This window comes from Brachyhypopomus gauderio, chromosome 18 (genome assembly GCF_052324685.1).
Source record: "Brachyhypopomus gauderio isolate BG-103 chromosome 18, BGAUD_0.2, whole genome shotgun sequence".
In the NCBI taxonomy this organism is placed as follows: Eukaryota; Metazoa; Chordata; class Actinopteri; order Gymnotiformes; family Hypopomidae; genus Brachyhypopomus; species Brachyhypopomus gauderio.
Genome location: NC_135228.1, coordinates 20,599,553 through 20,625,822, shown reverse-complemented (window position 1 = coordinate 20,625,822; position 26,270 = coordinate 20,599,553). Strand labels below are relative to the sequence as shown.

General features: G+C 43.5%; 2 protein-coding genes across 3 annotated transcripts in view; one reads left to right on the top strand and one right to left on the bottom strand.

Moving 5' to 3' along the window:
* Window positions 1-26,270, top strand: part of cacna1bb (calcium channel, voltage-dependent, N type, alpha 1B subunit, b) — a 131,559-nt gene that overhangs the window by 64,949 nt on the left and 40,340 nt on the right. Inside the window, exons 10-20 of the mRNA XM_076980781.1 lie at window positions 14,851-14,966; window positions 15,054-15,143; window positions 16,538-16,627; window positions 17,560-17,778; window positions 18,068-18,180; window positions 18,416-18,528; window positions 18,619-18,750; window positions 20,502-20,574; window positions 20,730-20,847; window positions 21,053-21,120; window positions 21,319-21,425. Of these exons, the coding sequence (XP_076836896.1) occupies window positions 14,851-14,966; window positions 15,054-15,143; window positions 16,538-16,627; window positions 17,560-17,778; window positions 18,068-18,180; window positions 18,416-18,528; window positions 18,619-18,750; window positions 20,502-20,574; window positions 20,730-20,847; window positions 21,053-21,120; window positions 21,319-21,425 (1,239 nt within the window). The remainder of the gene's footprint in view (window positions 1-14,850; window positions 14,967-15,053; window positions 15,144-16,537; window positions 16,628-17,559; window positions 17,779-18,067; window positions 18,181-18,415; window positions 18,529-18,618; window positions 18,751-20,501; window positions 20,575-20,729; window positions 20,848-21,052; window positions 21,121-21,318; window positions 21,426-26,270) is intronic.
* LOC143482425 (uncharacterized) lies at window positions 1,968-6,231 on the bottom strand. Of its 2 annotated transcripts, XM_076980794.1 has the most exons (6): window positions 6,209-6,231; window positions 5,035-5,748; window positions 3,902-4,615; window positions 3,621-3,736; window positions 2,711-3,380; window positions 1,968-2,629 (listed from the first exon to the last, which is right to left on the bottom strand). In XM_076980794.1, exons 2-6 carry the CDS (start codon window positions 5,741-5,743, stop codon window positions 2,328-2,330), a joined length of 2,511 nt encoding a protein of 836 aa, XP_076836909.1. In that variant the 5' UTR covers window positions 5,744-5,748; window positions 6,209-6,231; the 3' UTR covers window positions 1,968-2,327. The 2 variants fall into 2 exon arrangements, with proteins under 2 accessions (XP_076836909.1, XP_076836908.1); XM_076980793.1 differs by lacking the exon at window positions 6,209-6,231 and having other exon boundaries at window positions 5,035-5,916.

The window sequence follows — 26,270 nt, the reverse complement described above, 5'->3', positions numbered from 1 at the left end:
CCACATTGCTCAGCGAGCAGACCTTGCCTTGGCAAGGAAGGCATGCTCTGGGTTGCCAGCATGCACACACATCTATTCACACGCACTGGGGGGGGGGGACTGCGGTCTTCAAGGGTCTCCTGCTTGAAGACGATGCATGCTCCTTTAAGATGTGCCCATTCCCAGAAATATTACCATAATGAAATGGCACTGCCGTTTGAAAGGGCTGTGCTGTGAAGAGTGCCTTTCCATCTCAGTGAAATGCCAGACCCAGTTGATTTACATGAACTGCCTGGTATGGCTTGGTTAAAGGCACACGTAGAACTGCATTAGATCTTATTATGCAGATTCATACCATCATGTTTCACAGACAGGTCGTAACATGCAGTTTGAAACTAAGTTTGGTAACTCAAAACTTCTAGGAATGCTGGCTTTGTTCTGCCTATACAGTGTCCGTATGACCCACCCTATAGCCTTATTAGTGTAGGAGTTTTAGTGATACTTAACTGCCCTACCTGCTTGCCGACAACCAAGGATGGAAATAGGTGCAGAAGAAGGACTGACGTGCATAAAACAATAAATAATAAAAATAATAAAATGTCTGACTCCAAATTATAGTCTAAAAGAATCTAAAAGAACTCACTTCTCAAATAGATCAGTGCAGTATATACCTAACCAGCTTCATAAAGTACCTTGCTATAAACAATAGCCTGCTTTGTCAGAGGTTTATCATAAACATGCGTAGCAGATGGGATACTTTAGAGGGAATTGGTATTAGCATTGATTTACCTTTTAACTGATACTAATAATGAGCTCATCTGGCCCAGTATAGCAATAACCAAGGAAGACCATGGCTACACAATTAACCAGATTTATTCAATGTCAAAAAAAAAATAAAACAATAACATAACCATACTACATTAAAGTAACAATAATACCTAATGGAAACAGAGATACCGACCGGTGCAGGCTGCCTCACAGTGCAAGGGAGAAGCTGAGGAGCGAGAGGAAGAGCAAAAAGAAGAAGAGCAAGAAAAAGGGCCAATAATAATAATAATAATAATAATAATAATAATAATAATAATAATAATAATAATTAAATTTTTTGTAGCGCCTTTCACAAACCCAAGGTCGCTTTACATGAACATGGTCATACATAAGAGAGGAGAGTTAGGGAGTATCAGCGAGAGAGGAAGTAGTGAGTGAATAGGAAGGTCTTTAGCTGAGCTTTGAAAATAGGAAGAGAGGCAGAGGAGCGAAGAGAGGAAGGTAGAGAGTACCAGAGAGTGGGGGCAGCAACACTGAAAGATCTGCCACCCATAGTGGAGAGTCTGAGTCTTGGAATGGTTAATAGACCGGAGTTAGAGGACCTGAGCTGATGCGATGGAACGTGAGGGTGCAACAGGTTGGAGAGGTAGACAGGTGTGAGGCCATGCAGGGCTTTAAAAGTCATTAAGATAATTTTGTAGCGGATGCGTTCTGAGACCGGGAGCCAGTGAAGTTTATGGAGGATTGGGTTGATATGTTCAAATTTTTTAGCTGACATAAGGACTCTGGCTGCAGAGAATAGGAAGAAAAAGAGAAAGCCCCCCCTTCCCCCCCAGTATCTCAAAGGAACAGCAGTCACAAAAACCAGGTTAACCAATGGGAATCAGGTTGCTGGTAAAGACAACAGAGTACATTTGCATACACAGTGCATTTTCATACAGGACTGCCATCTTTGGGGTGAAGTCTACAAACCTTCTCAGGGAGTGATGGAACTCTTACCCTGTTAGCATAACCTTTCCCAGCACACAACAAGCAGCAAAACAAGACTAAACATGCCACACAAGCACACTGATATAACTAAAATACAAATGGTCAGTTTTATCCCATTGCTATAGGAACTTCTTGAGGTGAACCACACCATTTTTTGCCTCCACTCCCCCCCCCCCCCCCCCCCCCCCCCCCTCATGGTTTTATGGAGTAACACCCCCACAGGGACACACCCCACCACTCTTACATTACATCTCTGTATATTAAGACCATGGAGCACATTAATTGTATTTAGGATTATATTTTTTGTTGTAGAAAATAATTTTGCTATTTTATGCTACTTTATTCCTACCATTGATTAACTAATATTCTTTAAACATATTGTAAGCAAATATTTGATAAAAATCAGTCAATCAATCAATTTAATGTTTCTTAATATTCTTGTCAGGTTAATCGGCTATGAAATGTATACACTTTATACACCAGATTTGTACATCTTGTCAAGATGGGCTACAGTGATTACTATACGCCTTGAACTCACTTGATCACTTCTGCCTCAGTCTATGGTACTGCACGTGGTGGGAATGTGTACTCTACACTGAATTTCTTCTAGGTTGATTTTTCACCCTTGCATGCCCCAGAGGAAGACATTTTATGATTCCATCACTGTCTTGTTTCAAGTTGGGTTCTGCAGCCAAAGAGTCTTCTGTGAGTCCATGGGCCACAGTGGCCTCCTCATCCAGCCGTGTCACAGACATTTCAGTGTTGGAAACACTCGCGGTGTCGTATCCAGAGGATGGTGCGTTGTGTCTGAGCCATTGTGATACTTTAACATTTGACCTCACGTGACAGCTGTCCCATAAACTGCCTGTTTCAGACATCGTTTCGCTTCTCACTGAAAATGACATTTAACAAATTAGAAACTGCTGCTATAAATTTACACTGTGTCAATATGATAGAACTGTGGGATACTTACTATTGGGAATAGTGAAAGTCATGCTCCCTATTCGCATTTTAACTGGGGATGTGGGATCTTCTACATCTGAATCCAGCCAAACTGCCTCCAACATCCGTCGAATGAGATCATCTTCTCTTTTATTACACTCCTCTTCTGTCAGTGTCTTGGCCCTGAAAAACCACTCCTGCAGCCTTGAAGCCTTCTCTAAAGTGAAGTAGTCTCCTCTGTTCCTAACAACCATCTCCTTTATCTTCTCCAGCAAGTGTTTGACTTGAGATCCATCACCCCAGTTACGGTTATCCAGGACATGGTATCTGTTCTCACACTTCCTCACCAGCCACTTCAGGGGTTCCCCCTCACACTCGATGTGCTCTTCGATGGGTTTATCTCTTAACCAGTCTCCATGGCTGAACAACAGCAGAACGTGTCTCCATGCTCTTTCCCCCAAACATTTCATAACGGCCTCAAGAGCTTGCTGGTCCTTTTTAGTAAAAGACTGACGTGCTGATAGCACCATAAGGAATGCATGTGGACCTGGTGGGCAAGCTGAGATGCTCTGAAGAATTTCTTTGGAATTTTCTAAAGTTGATATTGACCATCCTGGTGTGTCTACAACTGAAACAAGACACCCATCAATTTTCCTTTGATGCATGACGCATTGCTTTGTTGATTTTGGGTCTTGGAAATTCTGAAAATCATATAGCATTGAAGAGCATAGGTTAAGTAAATATTAAGAATATATTAATATATAAGTAAATATTAAGAAATTATATCAGTCCACAGTCTTTACTTGTTCATAACATAAAAGGATATTGAAGGTGCAGTCAACACTAGAAATACATGTTATACATTTAATAATTTAATCTAATTTTGTTTAATTTTAACTGTATTACCTCAAAAAATGTTTTGATGTCTTGAAATGAATTACCTCAGTTAATGTTTCCTGAAATACATGATTAAATAAAATAGTGTTTCCTGAGTTACTCTTCCCAGACCTCTCTCCTCCCAGAAGCTCAATTCTCAGCTCTGTCACATTGTTTTGATCTAGTGGTTACAAAAGGAAACTGAAGTTATGTGTTTTTACCACCATTAAGATTACATTTATTTTAATTGTAATTTAAAATATATAGCATGTTTGTAATTAGCTGTATCAATTATACTGATATAAATCTTGGTCAAAATTTGCCCTTCCAATAAACACACGCTTACCAATGAACACTTTTTGAAGAATATTCCTTTGCTTCCTTGCTTTTATTTTGTTTGTTTGTGCTGTGGTTTTAATCACTTCAAGCTTCACACTAAGTTCACTATAAAGACTGTGGTCTGTTTCGTGATAACTTCCTCCGTTTCCTTCCACCATTTCATCAATCTTCTGAATTATCTTTGTCGTCTGTGTGAAATCACTCGGGTCCTTGCAAGTGATAACATGGTATCTGTTTCCACATTTATTCATGAGCCACTCAAGACGGCCTTCCTCTGTGCCAAGGCGCTCTGCCATGGTTGTGTCTCCTAACCAGTCTCCTCGAGTGAAGAGCACAATCGTACGCGCCCAGATCTCCTCCCCAAATAGACCCATGTGCTCTTCCACAGCTTTTTGATAGGATTCATTGAATGCTGTTGCCGTGGGAACAGTCAAAAGAATTGCATGTGGGCCCGGAGGGCAAAGGGTCACACTACCCTTGATCTGTAGTTTATCTCTCTCTGACGTCTTCTCAAGAGGATTGTGGTAGAACCAGCCTGGAGTGTCAACCACTGTTAGTTGTCTCCCAAGTATGGTGTTGCTCTTCACCACGCATTGCACTGTTGTTCTGGCTTCATCAACGTCAAAGGCCTGGGTTCCCAGGATCAGGTTTCCTGTAGAGCTTCGACCATCCCATGATGCTCCAACGATCACCAGGCGTAAGTCAGCTGGACATGTGTCATCTTTAAAGGAAAATCAGTGACCATTTTTATAAAATATGTTCATTCGATAAAACCAGAGCCAGAGGATTAAAATTACAAAGATGAAATGACCTTTCTAAAGGTATTGTTAAATACATCAAAAAGAAGATTACTTATGATTCTTGCATAATTCTGCGAAGATGAGCATTTTAGTCTGTGTCCAGTTCAGTGATATGGGATCCAGAGATCATCTGCACATTGTGGACCATCTTAAGGCTGAAACCATTACTCACCCAGCCTAAACCATTACTCACCCAGCCTAAACCATTACTCACCCAGTCTAAACCATTACTCACCCAGCCTAAACCATTACTCACCCAGTCTAAACCATTACTCACCCAGCCTAAACCATTACTCACCCAGCCTAAACCATTACTCACCCAGCCTAAACCATTACTCACCCAGTCTCCTGGTGTCCTCTCCTGCCTCCTGCCTCTGGCCACTAAGCAATTTCTCCGTCCTCTCCTCAGTTTGCCTCATTCTCTTGTCCAGTTGTAAGGACACATTAGTGTTGATTACAAAATGTTCTCCATTTTCTTCTGCCACAAGGTTGGCGATTTTAGATAACAACAGTGGAACCTGAGTGCTTTTGTCCTGTTTTTTAATCTCAAGGATGTGATACCTGTTTTTGCATTTCCTCAGAATCCACTGGAGGTCAGGCCACAAGTTCACATGTTTCTCTAAGGCTCTGACATCAGAAGATGTCACTGAACTAAAAACCACTATCATGTGTTTCCAGATATGTTTGCCAAATAATTCCAGATGCTCCTCCAAAGCAATCCTGTATATCTGTGGGAAGACTGAGTCCATAGGGATAACCAGGAGGAAGACATGAGGTCCGGGCGGACACAGTGACGGGCTACGAATGATTTCAAATCTGTCAAACATAGGAGTATTTTCCACAGAGTAATGCCACCACCAGCCCGGAGTATCAACCACTGTGATTTCATATCCATGAGCGTTCACGTCTGCTTTCTGACAGCGGGCAGTACGTCTGCCTGTGTCAAACACAGCTGAGCCCAGAATGGTATTTCCTACAGAACTCTTCCCACTTGCCTCTGTTCCACCCAGCTGTCTACCCCCAATCAGAACAATTCTCAATTGATCCATTTTACCTGGAATAAAATCACTCATATTTGTAAGTGTATTTAAAGCAGTGTGTGTTATGGCAATAACACGTAGTTATTGCATTTAGATCCAAGTCTGCTTGCATAGCAAAATGCTGAACATTTAAGTTTATATGATTATATTCTTCAGCCAAAATAATAATTGTCAGTCGTGTCAAGTCTGTGGAGAGATGAAGAAAGAAACTGTATAAACTGATAAAATTAACCTTGTTTACTTTTAAACTACGTTATGAATCATTTAAACTCTTGCGCTAAGCTACTAGTGAATAATTTCCTGATTTTCACTTCAGTTTTATTTCACATTAGTTCATTTTATGCCTTAATATGAATAATTAAATAATTATCCTGAAGTTTAAAATCTTAAATAAAAGATTGTGAAGCATTTTCAGAATGCAGGTAGTTTGAAATTCATAAAAAAATCCCCCATACGACGAATACCACGTCTTACCTTATGATGTTGTTTTGAAAGTAAAATGAAAGTGAAATGAAAGTTTTTTCACTGCAGGTTGCCAGGTATGCAGCTTTGAAATTCAGTCAGGATGATACAACACGATAATACAAATTATACTGTACTGCAGAAGATTTATGATGTGGCTGTTTATAATACTTTCATTGGTCAATTTGATATCCGGGTTGTAATATTTACAAAGAGCTTTAGATAAGAAATTAGAAGAATAAAACGAATGCATTTGGGTAAAAACACATTATATTATGTTTAAAGCCTTTTGTGTTTGTCACGGTACGGCGGGCCCCCTACTGGTCGCCTCTGTCCCTCTGGTGGGCGGGGCCCTCGATCCGTCTCACCTGAGGGTTGTTTGTTTGTCTATATACACTACCGTTCAAAAGTTTGGGGTCACCTAGACAATTTTGTGTTTTCCCAGAAATGTCATACTTTTATTTATCAAATGAGTTGCAAAATGAATAGAAATATAGTCCAGACATTGACAAGGTAGAAATAATGTTTTTTTTTTATTTGAAATAATTTCCTACTTTAAACTTTGCTTTCGTCAAAGAATGCTCCCTTAGCAGCAATTACAGCATTGCAGACCTTTGGCATTCTAGCTGTTAATTTGCTGAGGTAATCTGGAGAAATTTCACCCCATGCTTCCAGAAGCCGCTCCCACAAGTTTGACTGGGTTGATGGGCACTTTGAGCTTTGAGCTGCTCCCACAACAGCTCAAAGGGGTTGAGATCTGGTGACTGCGCTGGCCACTCCATTACCGATAAAACACCAGCTGCCTGCTTCTTCTCTAAAGTTTGTACATAATTTGGAGGTGTGCTTTGGGTCATTGTCCTGTTGCAGGATGAAATTGGCTCCGATCAAGCGCTGTCCACAGGGTATGGCATGGTGTTGCAATATGGAGTGATAGCCTTCCTTATTCAAAATCCCTTTTACCTTGTACAAATCTCCCACTTTACCAGCACCAAAGCAACCCCAGACCATCACATTACCTCCACCATGTTTGACAGATGGTGTCAGGCACTCTTCCAGCATCTTTTCAGTTGTTCTGCATCTCACAAATGTTCGTCTGTGTGATCCAAACACCTCAAACTTTGATTCATCTGTCCATAACACTTTTTCCCAATTTTCCTCTGTCCAATGTCTGTGTTCTTTTGCCCATATTAATATTTTTCTTTTATTAGCCAGTCTCAGATATGGCTTTTTCTTTGCCACTTTGCCCTGAAGGCCAGCATCCCGGAGTCGCCTCTTCACTGTAGACGTTGACACTGGTGTTTTGCGGGTACTATTTAATTTAGCTGCCAGTTGAGGACCTGTGAGGCGTCGATTTCTCAAACTGGAGACTCTAATGTACTTGTCTTCTTGCTCAGTTGTGCAGCGGGCCCTTCCATTTCTTCCTCTACTCTGGTTAGAGCCTGTCTGTGCTCTCCTCTGAAGGGAGTAGTACACACCATTGTAGGTGTTAGGTAGGGAGCAAAGTTACTGTCCTCATGTTTGGCCAATTGAGGCCACCGTAGCCCCACTATGCCTTGGGGTGGTTTTCCCTGTATTCTGACAAGTTCAATCTGGATATTGTTAAAAGTCTAAGTGAACATTTCTCTCCTAAACCATTGATGATTGCTGAACGGTTCCGATTTTATAAACGTAATCAGGAGGAGGGGGAGACGGTGACTATGTTTGTTGCTGCGCTCAGGAAGTTAGCTGAGCACTGTGAATTTACAGAGAACACGCTTAATGATGCAATTCGTGACCGGCTGGTCTGCGGACTGCGTAATGAGGCCGCTCAGAGAAAACTGCTAACTGAGGACAAATTAACTCTGACCAGAGCAATTGAAATCAGTGTGTCAATGGAAATGGCTGCAAAAGAGGCACAGCAGTTGAGCATAGCCACGGCTAAGGTGCTGAAGATAGCTAGTACTGAGGGCAGCTCGTCAACGAGGCCATGTTATCGATGTGGCCAACAGGGCCATCCAGCAGCAGAGTGCTGGTCTAAGGAATTGGAGTGCCATGCCTGTGGGAAAAAGGGTCACATTGAAAAGGCCTGTCGTGGCAAGAAAAAGGGAACTCAGTCAATGCAGAAAAACACTAACAAACAAAAGAGAGTGGCTGCACATAAGAAAACAGTGCATGTGGTGGAAAAAGAAAATAGTGCCAGTGAATCCACAGACGACGAGTTGCCCCTTCACATTCTGTCGCTGACGGGAGGATCTGACAGCTACTGGACGACACCCTTGCTGGAGGGTAAACCAGTGCGGATGGAAATCGACATGGGGGCAGCAGTGTCACTGGTTTCAGAGACAGTGTATCAAGAACACTTACACCACTTACCAATCCAACCAGCACAGGTGGCGCTGAAGACCTACACAGGGGAGACAGTAGCTGTCAAGGGCTTGGTCAAGGTCAAAGTGGAGTTTAACGGACAATGCATAAAGCTGCCCTTATATGTTGTCCGAGGAAATTACCCATCTCTACTAGGCCGCTCATGGATGGATAAGGTGCGGATCGACTGGCCTACCATCAACATGCTGAGTCCAGGAGAGTCTGCTCTAGAAGCGGTATTAAAGAAACATGACGAACTCTTCACTGAAGGACTAGGGCACATGAAGGGTATCACTGCAAGGCTGACCCTGAAACCAGGCAGCAACCCCCGATTCATTAAGGCAAGACAGGTCCCATACGCACTGCGACCAAAAGTAGAAAAAGAGCTGGACAATCTGGTGAACAGTGGGGTGCTTGAACCAGTGTCTGTCAGTGACTGGGCTACCCCAATCGTGCCGGTCCTTAAGAAAAATGGTAGCCTACGAATTTGCGGCGATTTCAAAGTGACTGTTAATCCAGTCTTGCAAAATGAACACTACCCGCTACCCCTCATCGACGACCTGTTCGCGGGTCTAGCAAACGGCAAACAATTTAGTAAAATCGACCTGAACCAGGCCTACCTGCAGATGCCAGTGGACCCCGAGTCCAAAGAGTTACTGACAGTCAGCACTCATAAGGGCCTTTTTCGGTACTGCCGTTTGGCTTTTGGAGTCACATCGGGCCCCGCACTTTTCCAAAAGGCCATGGATCAGATTCTGGCAGGACTACCGGGGGTACAGTGCTACTTGGACGATATACTTATAACGAGGAGGGACAATGCCGACCACCTCCATAACCTGGACATGACACTACAGAGGCTGAGGGAATATGGACTGAAAGTTCGCAAGGGAAAATGTGAATTTTTCCAATCCTCCATCGAATACCTGGGCCATGTGATCGACGGCAAGGGTCTACACAAGGCCCCCTCCAAGACCAAGGCCATCTTGGAAGCCCCAGCACCACAAAATGTCAACCAGTTACGCTCATACTTGGGGCTCCTAAACTATTATGGCCGATTCATTTCCAATCTCTCCACCTTATTGAAACCCCTCCACGAACTGCTGAGGCAGGGGAAGAAATGGGAGTGGTCAGAGACTTGTCAAATGGCTTTTTCCAGCTCCAAGGAAGCCCTTCTGAACTCTGACGTGCTGACCCACTTCGACCCGGCACTGCCACTTCAGTTAGCCTGTGATGCTTCCCCCTACGGGGTTGGCGCGGTTGTCTCACACATTATGCCGGACGGCACGGACAAACCCATCGCTTTCGCCTCTAAGACCCTCAACAAAGCTGAAGGTAACTACGCGCAGATCGAGCGGGAGGCCCTGAGCATCGTGTTCGGAATTAGAAAATTCTACCAGTATCTGTTTGGGAGGAGATTCACGCTTCTGACCGACCATAAACCGCTAACGGCCTTACTGGGACCACACGCAGGCATTCCACCGTTGGCCGCAAGCAGAATGCAGAGATGGGCCCTGCTGCTGTCGGGCCATAACTACGACATCAAGTACCGCCGATCTGAACTACACGGTAATGCAGATGGTCTCTCCCACCTACCACTCCCAGTGGCGAGGCCAGTGACCCGACAAACTGACATTTTCTACTTCCAGCAAGTGACCGACACCCCTGTCACAGCAAAACAAGTGAGACATGCCACACGGAACGATCCAGCATTATCTATCGTGATGGATGCCATCATCACAGGCAGGAGAATCTCCAACTCACCGGACACCAAACCTTACTTGGCCAGACAGCAAGAACTGTCTGTCCAGTCAGGATGTCTGCTGTGGGGCAGAAGGGTAATCATACCCCCTTCTCTGCGAAGCTCCATGCTGAAACAACTTCACGTTGGGCACTGCGGTATAGTGCGCATGAAGGAGCTGGCCCGGAGCTACTTTTGGTGGCTGGGGTTAGACAAGCACATTGAGGAAAAGGCAGACTGTGCGAAACGCACCACAACCAGCAGCAGTCCACCCATGGGAATGGCCCGCGGAGCCGTGGCGGCGCATACACATCGACAGAATGTTTCTGGTGGTGGTAGATGCGCACAGCAAATGGCCGGACGTGGCCATAATGAGGTCTACAACTACCGGGAAAACCATTGAGCAACTGGAGGAAATGTTCAGCCGGTATGGAATACCGGAACAGCTGGTGAGTGACAATGGGCCCCAGTTTGTCGCTGAAGAGATGGAGGCTTTCCTAAAAATGAATGGAATTCAACACATTAAGTCAGCACCTTACCACCCGTCCACCAATGGGCTGGCGGAGAGATTTGTACAAACCTTAAAGCACAGTCTAAAGGCGTCAGTGAACCAAGGCTCCCTTCATCATAGACTGCACAGTTTCCTGCTGATTTACCGAAACACGCCACACAGCACCACTAAGGCGTCGCCCGCTGAGCTCCTCCTGAAAAGAGCGCTGCGCACCCAACTGGACTGCATACGCCCACCGTCAAGGAGCCAAGTGGTAAAAAGCAGTCAGCTAGAACAGAGCCGACGTAGGTCAGGCACGCCGCGGTCTTTTCATATAGGAGACCTTGTCCTAGCTCGCAATTACCTAAGGGGTCCCAAGTGGGTTCCAGCTGAGATAGTTGCCATCACGGGTCCGCTGCCATACCAAGTACGCACCAGCAAAAATGCAGTATGGCGTCGTCATATTGACCAACTGTTGGCCAACAAGGGCCCCGCCTTGGAGCCGATGGACTCTCCAGCACCGGACTGCACAGACCAGGCTGACATGGTGGAGGACCTGGCTGCCCCCGACACCCTGCCGGCCACACTTCAGGAAGACAACACTGCAGACCAGGTCTCTCAGCCCCGATCAACAACGGAACCAGCGCCGCTGCCGTCTCCGATGAATCACCATCCCCACCGGTACCCCACACGTGAGCGGCGGCCTCCTGACCGTCTGGACTTGTAACTTAACTCTTGCTGAAGAAATGCCATATCCTTTTGAATTCTATTGGAGTTATTATGTCTCACTATATGTTATTCTCTGGGAACTCTTGGGTTAGTCTTACAGAATATGGGGGGAGGAAATGTTAGGTAGGGAGCAAAGTTACTGTCCTCATGTTTGGCCAATTGAGGCCACCGTAGCCCCACTATGCCTTGGGGTGGTTTTCCCTGTATTCTGACAAGTTCAATCTGGAGTAAACACACCGTTACCTCACTCTTGTCTGTCTCCTCATTATCAAGCAAATACACGACAGTAGGAAATCTTCAGTTTCTTGGCAATATCTCGCATAGAATAGCCTTCATTTCTCAGAACAAGAATAGACTGTCAAGTTTCAATTGAAAGTTGTCTTTTTCTGGCTATTTTGTGAGTTTAATCAAACCAACAATTATAATGCTCCAGATTCTCAACTAGCTCAAGGGAAGGTCAGTTTTATAGCTTCTCTAATCAGCAAAACTGTTTTCAGCTGTGCTAACCTACTTGCACAAGGGTTTTCAAGGGTTTTCTAAATATCCAATAGCCTTCTTACACAGTTAGTATAATTGCTTTAAATGTGGGAAAGTTCGGATGAAGTTAGTTCACACAACCGCTTCCCTTGCGCACATTTTATTGAGTCTTACAATCTAATTATTGCAAATACAAGCATCTCCATTTTTACCGGCTTAAACAAGAATTATACACCAGTTATTATAGAGCATAGTTCGCTTCTCCAGTACGCAAGTCTAGCTAACATCGCTAGCTATCTAGCTACAACATGACCAGCTATCATATTGATACACAGAACAGCATAGCTAGCTATATAGCTAGCTATATAGCTAAACGCAACTATGTCCTGAACTCCACCTGCTGGCGATGCCCAGTACGTCACCCCATATTTCCACCCAATCTATATACAGACATGAATCCTGAGCCCCTTACATTAGCAAACACAATGTTCCATTAGAACACTGGAGTGATGGTTGTTGGAAATGGGTCTCCATATATCTATGTAGATATTGCATTAAAAACCAGACAGTTTACAGCTAGAATAGTCATTTACCACATTAATAACACAGGTCAACAAAAAAAAAAATTTACTGGTGTCCAAAATATTTTAATGAATTTGGGGTATTTTTGGGGTGCTGATTCTGAATATGCTATCAGTTTTGCCAGATTGGCTCAAGTTTTTGAGATTTCTGGTATCTTATTTATAGCACTTGTTGGTAAATGCGACGCATCATCTCATTAATTTCTTGGGATTAGTACTTGAACTGAGCAGTTCTCAATATAGTTTTTTGTTAATTAGTGTTCTAAAAGTTTGTTCATAGCTTGATTTTTGCACTAACTTTATGTTGTTGTCTGTTTTCCAGTGAAAAGCATGAACTCATCAAGAAGAAGTTGTCTTAACGATCCAGACACATTCTGTTACATTTGTGGTGAATATACACTGCAAAAACATAGAAGAAACATAACAGACTTCATAAAAAAAGTGTATTTGGCCTATTTTAAATAAAATAAAATAAAATAAAGTTAATACGCGTGTAGCAAATTACGTCTTTTTTTTACACATTTCACGAAAAATCTCAAAAACTTGAGCCAATCTGGCAAAACTGATGACATATTCAGAATCAGCACCCCAAAGTTACCCTAAATTTGTTGAAATATCTTTGGCCCCAAAATTGCTGTTGACCTGTGTAATGTATAGAGTGTATTTTTGATTAATTTAATGTTAGCTACATTGAAAAAAAAACAGCTTTTCTTTAAAAAATAAGAACATTTCTAAGTGACCCCAAACTTTTGAACGGTAGTGTATGTCTTGTCTTTGTACCAGTTGACCGCTGGTCATTATATCCTTAATTCGGATCATGTCACGGGTTTCTGGTTTGCGCACTTTTTCATTAAACCATCCATTTTCCCTGAGACTTGGCGTGATCACTTCCTTTTTGTTTCGCTCACCCTGCCCGTCACAGTGTTCAGATTTTAAAAATGCTATAATTAAGGTTATTTTTAAGGAACACATTTAAAGGTCAAGAAATTGCCTTGTATGTCAAAATCGTTCAGACCAAAACTGAATTTTGGCTGCGGAAGCCAAAATTTAGAGGTTTGAAGTCTTGTAGAAGGTCTTTAGTGATAGGTGTCACAGTAGGTGTCATAGTGATAGGTATCACAGTGATAGGTGTCATACGTGTCACCACTTGGTCGAATGAGTTTCTCAGCTCATGCCAGGTCCCCTGTGCAAACCCACCTGTCTCCTGTGCCAAACCCACCTTCATTCGAATGACTACACATCACCCCTTTTCCTTCCCCCAATATCTAAATACATCTGGTTTTTCTCTCCCTCTTTTAGCCGTTGGTTTCTGTGTGGTGGGACTCGGAGAGACACACATAGTCCCGGGCAAAATGGTGATTAAACAGAATAATGCAGTAGTGTTTCCCAAGAGCATGTAGGAGAAACAGATCTAAAGGTGCTGGGGTTACGTTTGATCCAAAATTGGTGGAGTTATAATGTCAGATTAGAGAATATCGTTGCCTGGGAGACCTGGGGGAAGTTTCAGCACTTTTAGCGGTTGTGGCGTTCGCGGTGCTCCTGGGCTCCTCTGTCTGTTTCTCTCATGGTATCCATTTCCCTCTGGGGCCATGACACTGTGATTCAGTCATGTTTAATGCTGTATAGCCATGGTTCTCTACATAAATATGAGGGATTTTTTACAGTTCCAGGTACTCCTGGGTACACCTAGCACTGTCAGTCTGGCTTATTTCAAACAGAAATGTATTTTTTCTTCTGTTAAAGTCAGAATGACACACCCGTCCCTGCACATTCTGTGTCCGCAGGTGACCTTTGCACCCGCCCTCCCGGCCCTTTTGCCATTGGACCATTTTTGTCCACGATCTTCTTGGATCTCCACCATTGGCCCTTTGTGTCAAAACACAACGAGGTGTTGCAGTAAGGTCCTGTTGGTCGTGGCCTGGTCGTGCATGGGTGCATGTGCTCGGAGTAGCAGCACGCAGCACAGCGGGGCTTCTCTGCGGCCCTGTTTGAAGTGAAAGGCCACTCTAGACTAGCAGGGGACAGATAGACGCCCGCTGAGATGAGAGAGGAAGGGAGCTGAACCGGAGAGGAAGCTCAAATGTCCGCAGCCTGTCATGGCAGGGAGAACCTGGGTATTACGGCTCAAACCTTAAGGTCCCCGTCTGGGAGAAGAGTCATTGCTGTGCAATACAGAAATTGTTCACAGTGACATGTATTAATGACGTGTTTGTTAATGCAGGTGTCCATCACTTGTGCGTGTTTGTGCGTGCCCGTGTTTGCGTGTGTGCATGTGTGCGTGAATGTGCACTCTCAGAGAATTTGCCAAAGAGAGAGAGCGTGTGGAGAAGAGGCAGGAGTTCTTAAAGCTCCGCAGACAACAGCAGATCGAGCGAGAGCTCACAGGATACCTGGAGTGGATCTGCAAGGCAGGTCAGTGTCTTCTGTCTTTTACAGAGCTTCAGTCTGTTCACGCTGGAGTGCGTAAGCATACGTGTATGACCTGCTCTCCTGTTTCAGAGGAGGTGCTTCTGGCTGAGGAGGACCAGAACGCTGAGGAGAAATCTCCACTGGACGGAGCGTGGTACAAGAGGAAACAAAACAACCCAGGTGAGTAGAGGGCGGGGCCACGCGCTGCTGACGGAGCCCAACGTGTAGCGCATCACCTCCACCTCTGTTCATCATCACTTCTTCACGTCAAATCTACTCGTCTTTCTTTTATTAAAACGTGCAGGTATATCGGTTCTTTCACCTGGTGTCCATAAAATAGAAAGACCGAAGTGAAGAGACAGACCGTGTAGAGTTTGACACTCAACATTGAGAGCATAAAAGTGTATATAGCAAAGCTGTGCATAGTTTTAATATTGTCAACAATTAGGTACCTTGTGCTCAGGTCTTTGTGTCATGGCCAACTTGTAATGCGTGCTTTTAATTTATCATCCTGGCACAAAGCTTCCACTTCCTACAACTGTATAGACTTTTAAGTCTGAATACTTCTGCCTTTCTTTGTGTTCATTCTTCACTCTTCATCTGTGTTGTCCCTCCTCTTCTAAGTGTGGTGTGGTGTCTCTCTAGCACATGTCTTTACCTCATCAAGGCCCATAATCTCTGTCAATTACACCTGGCATGGATGCCAGAAGTAATTAAAGGGATTAAGACAACAAGGTTAATTAGATTAAGCATCTCTCTCTCTCTCTCTCTCTCTCTCTCACACACACACACACACACACACACACACACACACACACACACACACACACACACACACACACACACACACACACACAGGGACATTTCCCTGGGGAGAACACTGGAGAGTGAGATGAATGCTAGTTAGGCTCATGAAGCAGTGATCCTGTACAGTGAGTTGCCCAAAAAAGCCCACGTGAGCTATAAACGTGGTCCCACTACAACAGGCTTCTTCCATGTCCCATAGCTCCACAGTGTGTGAATTATGGCCATAAGCAGCAGAAATGCTCAGCCTCTTCACTGCCTGCTTTACGCTAACTCATAAGAGACTCAGATCTGGTTTTCACGCTGTGCGATGTAAAAACATAATTAAAAACATGATTGACTGGTACATCTCAAAGGCTGCAATTAGCTCGGTGCAGTCAGTAGCAATGGGGACACGTGAAACGGGAGGGTCGTGCTCAGACGGCGCAGTTACTCAGCTGTTCCTGAGCGCCTGGCTTATGACTCAGTGTAATGAACGACCTGCAGTTTGAATCCATCATCTCTGGAGCTGCGGGTTGGTACCGCCTGCTGAAAGGGTTCTGGCCTTAGTCAGGCACCCTGTGATCCGTGAGGACACGAGCCTCCAATGACGTCTGTTTGTGATTCATTAGCAAAGTGATCATCAGGCGCATTGTTTCTGCCACTGACAATGTTCCTGTAAGCCCGTACTGGTTGCATATGTGTGGTGGAGCATTTGCGCTCACGTTGAGTACTGTTTCAGAGAGAAGAGGTTCCTCTCACGTCTCTCCTGTCGACTGCTGTGTGTGTAGTGTTGAAAAGGGCCAAGACCAAGAAGGGGAAGAATGACCTCATCGGTGCTGAGGAGGGAGAGGAACGCTTCCCAGACATCTCCTCCGTCGGTAAGACCCGTGATGGCTCCCCGCTATAAATGAATCAGTGTGCTCTCGCCGCAATACACAGAGATCAAAGGCACACTGTTGTTTTCAGACACGAGTGATGTTGATGTTAGTCTGTTTGTTCTAAAGATGTCAGCAAGGGCTGTCCCTTATGGGCTGTCCCTTATGGGCTGTTCCTTATGGGCTGTTCCTTATGGGCTGTTCCTTGTGGGCTGTCCCTTGTGGGCTGTCCCTTGTGGGCTATTCCTTATGCAAAATGAGTTGAGTAGTCTGAGGTGTGTAAATGGAACATTTAAAATAACGTGCATGTGTTTGTATATTTAATATATAAATATACCGCTAGTACTCTATAAGAAACAGGATGGTTTGCTAGTAGGTGCGCATATATATATGGTGACCAAAGCATAATTGAGTGGTCAGTGTGATTATTGTGTATTAGTTCACTGTGATATCACACTGCAACTTGAAACCATTCACACTGCCCCAGAGTAGCAGGGCGTCCTCATGGGCTCTCGGTCACACGCAAGAGCCTGAGGTAACTGGATCTTCATCTCTCCTTTAATTTCATCGGCTTTTGTGCTTGATATCAGGGAGAACAGGTGGCTTAGTGTTTAGTCCATTTCAGTACGATTCCTAAAGTAAAAGCCTTAAAAAAAAGCCTTAAAAATAAATAATACTAATAATAACAAATATTGTGTTATTCACACTATTATTAAATAAAGTTTGATTAGTCAACATGAATTCACTGTAAACTCATTCTATTCACTCTAAAACTTCACTCTACTGATCTGTGAGCAGTTTCACTATTTTTTATAGCTGGTGAACCTTGAGTGTGAACACTAAGTGGTAAAAAGCCCCATTGATGAGGGGGAAAAAGCCCCGTTGCAGGTAAAACTGCCCCAGGCATGTCTCACCTTCGCTCTGTTGACCCACAGCGCCTCCCGGGTCGCCGTTCGCCCGGGCCAGCCTTAAGAGCGGCAAGAACGACAACTCCTCGTACGTGCGGCGGAAGGAGAAGAGGGTGCGGTTCTTCATACGGCGCATGGTGAAGGCACAGAGCTTCTACTGGATCGTCCTGTGCCTCGTGGGTCTGAACACGCTCTGCGTGGCCATCGTTCACTACAACCAGCCCGAGTGGCTCACCCAGGCACTGTGTACGTACCTCAGCCGGCGCACGTGTGCGGATGTCCTGCTGCTGTGAACGACTCGTCCCAATATTATATCGTCATCCGGTGGACATCGTTCGCAAAGTTACTGTTATCCAATCAGATTTGGTCGTGTCTGTAATGAATAAATTTGGGTCATTGTTATGCAAAACATTATGTTCCCTTTTAAATGGAAAACAAAAAAATTGATGCAAATGTCAATGTGTCGGTGATTAATAGCAAATGTTGGTATATTAGTCTTATAGCCTTATTGCAATGTGTTTGTCTAATGCATTAGATATGGCGGAGTTTGTATTCCTGGGCCTGTTTCTGTCTGAGATGACTCTGAAAATGTACGGCCTGGGACCCAGGAACTACTTTCATTCCTCATTCAACTGCTTCGACTTTGGGGTGAGTCACTGCGGGATGAGTCAGAGGAGCCCGGGGGACCCACTCACTTCCCGCCATTAGCAGCCATCACGGAGCTGCAGGGAACGTCCACGTGCTGCAGCTCAAAGAGCCTCGTGTTTACTCCGACTCGATTAGTCGTGCCGCTCACGTCTTCTGTGCCGACGTCAGTGTTGTTTCTGCTCCCGCCCTGCCCCGGTATGTGAGGGACTCAACGCGTGTCCACTGGTGTGCACAGGTCATCGTGGGCAGTATATTTGAGGTGATGTGGGCAGTCATCAAACCAGGAGCCTCTTTCGGGATCAGTGTTTTGAGGGCCCTGCGCTTGCTGCGAATCTTTAAAGTTACCAAGTGCGTAGACAGTTTTCCACACACACACAAAATGAACACACACATTTTTTACAAGTCCAGTATGAGCTAAACGTCTGTGTCTCTTCCCAGGTACTGGAACTCTTTGAGGAACCTGGTGGTGTCTCTGCTGAACTCCATGAAGTCCATCATCAGTTTGCTTTTCCTCCTCTTCCTCTTCATTGTTGTCTTTGCTCTTCTGGGCATGCAGCTCTTCGGAGGACAGTGAGTGGTCCCTTTACCTGTTTCTCTCTGACGCACTTTTACAAATACCTTGATATGACTTTCAGCTGGCCTTCTCTCTTACCACGGTGTCTGCTTCAGTGTCCTCTGGATCTCTGCCTCTGAGTGTCATGGAGCCATAATGATCGGCATCTAAAATAGCTTCACAAGGCTTGGATAAAAGTCTCCGACTCCCCAGAACCAAGCCCGGTTGAACCCACATCTTTCGCCATGCTGAGAATGCTCGGAGAATGTGCCATCAGGAGCTGCTTTTCATAGTCACAGCAGGGACTGTTCCTGTAGCGAAGCTTTGATAGCGGCTTGTATGCTGCATTATGCCCCACGGAGCTGACTGTGGATCAGTTTTCTTAGCTAATCACTGGCCTGTTTGCTCAGTTTGATTTGTCTTCGGCAGGACTGACGTCAGGGAGAGGCACCATATGGTGGAACCTGCCTTATCAATGACTGATGAGATTCAGTCACACAATGTGTTTAATTGACCAGGATCATTTGCGTAATGGTCTGGGGAGGGGGGCGTGGTGGGGAGGGGCGACTCCTGCTGTCAACAACATGTTCTACTGGCAGATTTGGAAAATGAAGTTCCAGTTGTCGAATGGAAACGCTGCAAAGAACACTCTGAGATGTGTCTCTTTCTGTAAACCCCGCCGGAGTGATTGTTTGCCATTCTGACTTTTTGTTAGACAGCGTGTCATCTTGTGGCTTTTTCAGTTGAACTCGCCGTTTCCCTGGCTTCCCTCTGTTATTGTGCCTTACGTATTTGTTTCTTTCGGAAGCCATTCCCAATCATCCATAGCATATCCTCTACCCATAACCCCCCTCTCCCGCCTAATCCCACCAATGTCCTTCCGCAAACATCTGTGAGGGAGAAGAGACACTGCATGGCAGCAGGGATTTCGATTTCCTCGCTCCAGGACTTACCGAGCTGATTACACAATGTGCCTGCCTGCTTTAATGAAGGGCGCCACACTGTCTGGATAAATAAAGCTGTGACTCAGACTCTCCACGTCTCTCCCTTTTCTCTCTCTCTCCACGTCTGTCACCGTGACCCACTCCTCTTCTACCAAACCCACCCAAAACCACGGAGCTGGTACGGCATGGGGGGGTTTGGAGCAGATCTCTTGTAAACTGTGTGTAAATGCACAGAGTTAACAAGAAGACATTTTTACCTTGGGACGAGTATTTGGGATGGGCAGAGGTTGGTTTGCTGGAATCCCCCTCTGCTGTTCAGGACGTGGGCTGTTCCAAGCGAGTCCCGGCAGCGTGACGGGGGGGATGTGTTGCACTCATAACTCAGCCACCGCTCGTTACTTGCAGTTTGGGTCGTGCTGCAGAGCCTGTAGCAGAAAAAGGTCTTTGTGCATCATCTCACCTGTCTGTGTTAGCTGGGACTAAGTAAAGCTTCTCACGGTGTCTCTGGAGTCAGTATCTTGTGAGTGGACTGGATTAGTGGAGTATTTGTAAACACTTTTGTGGAAACCCAGAAATAGAGAAGAGAGCGAGAGCAAATATATATATATATATATATATATATATATATATATATATATATATATATATATATATATAATTTTATAAAGTTTTTTGCACTTTGCAGCATCTGTGCTTCTATATAATTTTATTCATGTAAAGGTACAAGCATGTTTATACAATGAATATGAAGTGTTGTTGCTGTTCACATAGGATGAGGATGTTATTCTCAGCAAATGTGAGACTTGTTTTCTTTTTCAATATAGGTTTAACTTTGATAAAGAAACACCCACAACAAACTTTGACAACTTTCCTGCAGCCATAATGACAGTCTTCCAGGTATCATCACCCCGCTCTGTGAACCTTAACAAGGCATTTAAAATGAATAATGCATTTAACAGAATATGTGCTGAACTGTGTGTGTGTGTGTGTGTGTGTGTGTGTGTGTGTGTGTGTGTGTGTGTGTGTGTGTGTGTGTGTGTGTGTGTGTGCAGATTTTGACAGGTGAGGACTGGAATGCTGTGATGTATCATGGGATCGAGTCTCAGGGGGGTGTGAAACGTGGCATGTTCTCCTCCATCTACTTCATTGTGCTCACGCTCTTCGGAAACTGTATCCTCATTCCTGGGACCAGGAAGGCTCTGTCCCGTCTGATTCAGAGATCTAATCTAATCGAATGCACTGTCGATACAGAAACAGTATCCTCATCCCCAGGACCACGACAGCTCTCTTCTGTCTGATTCAGAGATCTAACCTAATCTAATCAAACGCAGATTCACTGTCAATGCAGATTCTTCTTTGACTGGAGCTGAACCAGACACTCTTCTCAATGTATTCTTGGCTATCGCTGTCGATAATCTTGCCAACGCACAGGAGCTGACGAAGGTGGGTTGATCAATCATACTCTCTCTCTTTTTAGTTTGCTCTTATCCACATATTTGGAGAGACAGTGAGTGATCTTGGCCAGGCTAACTATCGTGCGTTGATCATCATGGTGTGTAAGGCGTTGCTCCTGCTCCTGAAGCCTCATCCTAGCATACGCTTCACGCTCTCATCCACAACCCCGTCCCCTGTGTCCTCCAGGACGAGGAGCAGCAGGAGGAAGCAGCCAAGAAGTGCCTGGCCCTGCAGAAGGCCATGGAGGTGAAGGAGGTCAGCCCCATGTCTGCAGCCAACATGTCCATCGCCGCGTAAGTACGAACCCCACCCTGACGCCATGGGAGGCCCCTCCTCTTTTACTGTCATAGGAGGCCCCTCCTCTTTTACTTTCATGGGAGGCCCCTCCTCTTTTACTCTCATGGGAGGCCCCTCCTCTTTTACTCTCATGGGAGGCCCCTCCCCTTTTACTCTCATGGTAGGCCCCTCCTCTTTTACACGCCTGCCTCTGTCTCAGTCTGAAGTGTGTGTAGATGTTGTCGATACGCAAAGCTTTTTGTGCTGGTGAGTGAGCATATATGTGTGTGTGTGTGTGTGTGTGTGTGTGTGTGTGTGTGTGTGTGTGTGTGTGTGTGTGTGTGTGTGTGTGTGTGTGTGTGTTTCCCAGTACATTTCCCGGTTTCCCTACTTCCGTGTACTTTGGTTTGTTGTGCTGACCGTGAACCATTACTGAATCACTCAAACTTTCTCCTTGTTCTCTTAATCATTTTGTGACTGACTGTGAGTTTGTGACATTGCTTTTCATCAGTTTTATGATTGTAAACAACATTAATAATTGGTAAACAAACTTGACAGTACAAGTCTACTGTTAAGAGTTGAGGTTTGTGAATGCTTTGGAATTATCTGGATTTTGGCACTAATAATTCCTTAAATGTTAATTTGTAATATGTATTCATATTCATAAAGAATATGCCTTCATGTTGTTACTAAAGGTTCATACGTGTTTACAGCCCACAACAGTAGCCTTGTATTTGCAGGATTCATGAGACACTGAGGAAACTTACTCTGGCAGCTAAATCAGCTAGCCAGCTAATAGCATATTCAAGAAATGGATGTAGCCCATGTACTGAACACTATACACTGTAAATAGATGTAGCCCATGTACTGAACACTGTACATTGTAAATAGATGTAGCCCAAGTACTGAACACTGTACACTGTAAATAGATGTAGCCCATGTACTGAACACTGTGCAGTGTAAATAGATGTAGCCCAAGTACTGAACACCGTACACAGTAAATAGATGTAGCCCAAATACTGAACACCGTACACAGTAAATAGATGTAGCCCAAGTACTGAACACCGTACACAGTAAATAGATGTAGCCCAAGTACTGAACACCGTACACAGTAAATAGATGTAGCCCAAGTACTGAACACCGTACACAGTAAATAGATGTAGCCCAAGTACTGAACACCGTACACAGTAAATAGATGTAGCCCATGTACTGAACACCGTACACAGTAAATAGATGTAGCCCAAGTACTGAACACCGTACACAGTAAATAGATGTAGCCCAAGTACTGAACACCGTACACAGTAAATAGATGTAGCCCAAGTACTGAACACCGTACACAGTAAATAGATGTAGCCCATGTACTGGGACAGTTTGAAGCAGGTCTAATGTGGCAATTGTAGGCATTCAGTGTTTCAAGTCAAAATGCCCCAAGGAGCCAGATTATTTAAGTCTATTTTGGCTGCCAAATTAACGTTTACATGTTCTGCACTACATTGCTGAATGGTTTTTAAGTCAGTATGTGTTCAACAGGAGGATACTGCTGGACTCAGGTAAAAGCAATTATGAGCAAACGATTAGCCAGTGGACGCCAGGGATTCATCATATTAGAGTGGTGAGGAGGTCATCAGGAAATGAAGCATTAAAAACAAATATGAAATGGCAATAAATTAGAAAGTTGAAAAGTCGAAAACAGCTCAATTACTTTAAAAATGTGAATTTAATGTATTTTACAATAAATATTTTAAGTTTATTTAAATGTACTTTTTGTCATGTCCAGCCTCAAGGCATTTGAATGAACATTATGTTAATGATGTAACTGCAGTTGTTGCTATGCCTGCAGTGAAATGAAGACAATAACTACAATAGTGAAGAACCATTTTGGAATAACACACAATAATCATATAATACCATAGAAATGATCATGGAATTATAAATCTAGTTTATATCTTCATCCTCTGTAAGCATGGAATGCTACACAGCAATTTTACCTGTGCAGGTGTGTGCAGGTGTGTTGGATTTATATGAGAGGGTCAATGATACAATGATACATACTATGCAAATAGCACCAGTAGGCGGGGCTGTAGGCGGGGCAGTAGGCGGGTCAGTGGCACCTCAGGGGTTAAGGTTCTCAAGTGGCCAGGCAGAATGTTGTGAGTTCCAGCTCCACCACTGCCATGTCAGCAATGTTGGGAACGTTACTTTAAAAAAGTAATTAGTTATAGTTACTCACTACTTGTTCAAAAAAGTAACTGAGTTAGTAACTGAATTACTCTATAACAGTGGGGAACCGTCAGGGCCCTCTACGCCCTCTCGGAGGGCCTAAAATATTCTTAAAACATAAATATATATAATATAATATTTTTCTAATTTTTAAATCTACTTACAGTTTGACAATCAGCATCTAAACAATTACAAAAATATAAGCAACTAAATTATTCAACCGTGTCTATTCAATCTGTGTTGGAAGGTAAGGGGTTAAGTGGAAGCCTGTGAGCCTGTGTCTCCTCCTATCAGGACTGTGATGCCCGCTGTTCGTTTACCAGGCAGTTATAATTCAGCGCAATACCAGTTTCAAATTACAGTAAAATTGACCAATCATATCTTCCCTCTTAGTGGGCGGGCTTAACTGTATGATCATTTCCGCCTGCTGTGGCGACGCTAGCTTTCGTTAGCGTACCACCACTAGCTAGTTTCGATTCGTTCCTTTGATGCCCTCGTGCGCGTTGTTTACATATCCCGCTCCCAAGGAAGACGGAGCTGTGGACCTTATTTTGTTGGAACCTTATTTTGCTTAAGAAGTTATCTTGTACAGATGTTATTGTTTATTGCGTTTCTAAAGCTGTACTGTCGTCTCAGTTTTTTTATTTTTTTTTTATTGCAGTTAATTAGGAAAGGAAACAATTTTTTTTTCGGGGGGCATGGGAGCGGGCCCAGGTTTAATGGTCACGGTTCGCTACTGCTCTATAATAAAAGTAACTCCTTACCAGGGAAAGTAACTATTTGCATTACAGTTAAAAAAAAAATTATATGCAAATGAATAAGGATTTTTTGAAAAAGCAGTTTTCACAGTCAGTTGAAATGAGTAGATCAGAAAGGTGTTTAACTTTTGATATTTATTGCACATCAACAGACCAGTGCAGGATAAAATCCTTTAAAATCCCAAATCTTTGTAAAAAAAAATTTAAAATAAAAATAAAATAAACAGTTACACTATATAAAGTGCATTTACATCTATTAAATTAAATTATCTCAACCTGAGACAACTGGTTTGTTCACAACAGAAGTAAACTTAACAATAAAACCTCTGTTCTTAATTAAATAAATCAAATACCCAGTCTGGTAGACATTCAGGAACTTCAAGTGTTTTCTTAAATAATGTTTATATTGGCACCTTGAAAATGCAAATTTTTCTTTGGCTTGCTCCTGACTCGCCATTTCTGCCTCTTCTCCGTTTGTGTCGTGTGTCACTGGTGTGCTTCGGCACACGTGTAAAAACACTGGCTCTGATTGGCTACCATAACGCTGCGATTAGCCAATCGCTTACTGACTTGTTAAGTTAAACAGATTCCTGGGCCTCCCTCATGTGTGATGGTAACTGTGTGCTTTGTATGTAGTTCTGTCAGTGGAGAACACCAAACACTGCTCACTAAAAGCTCTTTCCACCTCAGAACCACCGTGGAGCCCATGGCGATCCAGTGGTGTGGGACCTCTTTGATACACCAGGCCAGTTCGTAATTGTTGAGCAATCAGTGAATTCCCAGTTTCCAGCAAAAACTTGCCTGCAGAAAATCAGGGTGTCTGTCCAAACTGAAAGGAAGTCATGCCACATAAAATTAGCCCAAACAAAAGATCAACAATTTAGACTAAATTTAAGAGAAGAAAGGTGAAGGTACCTCTTTATTGATCCTGAAGGAAATTGCTGTGCAATCTGTGCATAAAAAAAACAAACAATACTTATATATGTTGATATGTTGTTTATTGAATACTATATACTGTATATACCCATTATATATGTAGAATTATTATTTATTTATAAATTATGTAATTTATTATTATGCCTTGGATAAAACTGTGCGAAAACAAGATAATTCCAAAGATTTTAACGTTTCCTCACAACCTTATGTTGCAACGAAATTTCGTTCTGCGTACACCCGTGTACAATGAATGACAATAAAGATTGTCTAAGTTATTGTTTGTATGGTTTGTTGATTTCTGTTTTGTTACTGTTTGTGTTTTAATTCCCTTGTGTTTTGTATTCTTCTGTGTACAGTAGAAATAAATTATAAATATCAACAGATTTGCTCCCTGTAAAGACAAAGTGCAATACTGAGTGAATAATAACTACAAATAGATCATTATTATAAGGCACCATACTGTCCATGGTTATTTCACTTTGGTGCTTTACTTTTTCTTTTGTTTGTCATTGAATGTAAAAGTGGTGTTTATTTTTTATTGTGTTATCTTTGATCTAATTAGTGTGATGTTTTTGGTAACACTGTAGTGGAGGATTTAAATACAATAATTAAATATACTGGAAAATCTTGATTTTTTTAAATCATGTAGTTGATATACTGGTAATTATGAGTGCATGGATATTTTGCATAAAAATATGTATTGCTGATATTTTGGAGATATATTGTATTTTAGAGATACATGTCGATTGCAGATATGTATTGCAGCTATTTTTGCACAGTGTATTCCTTTAACTGAAGTGTTACCAATCTGTGTGTTTTCTGTGGTGAGATGTGTAGGGGACAGGTGGACAGACAAGGAGATGGACGTTGGTCAGGGGACGTCCCTCCGACAGCCGTCTCTACCCAGCCGCTCTTTTTTGTTCTTTTGGGTTTGTTTTTTGTCTCATT

Coding starts and splice junctions, on each gene's coding strand:
- LOC143482425 (XM_076980793.1), bottom strand. CDS start 5,767: ATGAGTGATTTTATTCCAGGTAAAATGGATCAATTGAGAATTGTTCTG. Junction 3,381..3,620: donor TTCAGGAAACATTAACTGAG/GTAATTCATTTC, acceptor TATGATTTTCAG/AATTTCCAAGACCCAAAATC. Junction 2,630..2,710: donor GACTTTCACTATTCCCAATA/GTAAGTATCCCA, acceptor TGTCATTTTCAG/TGAGAAGCGAAACGATGTCT.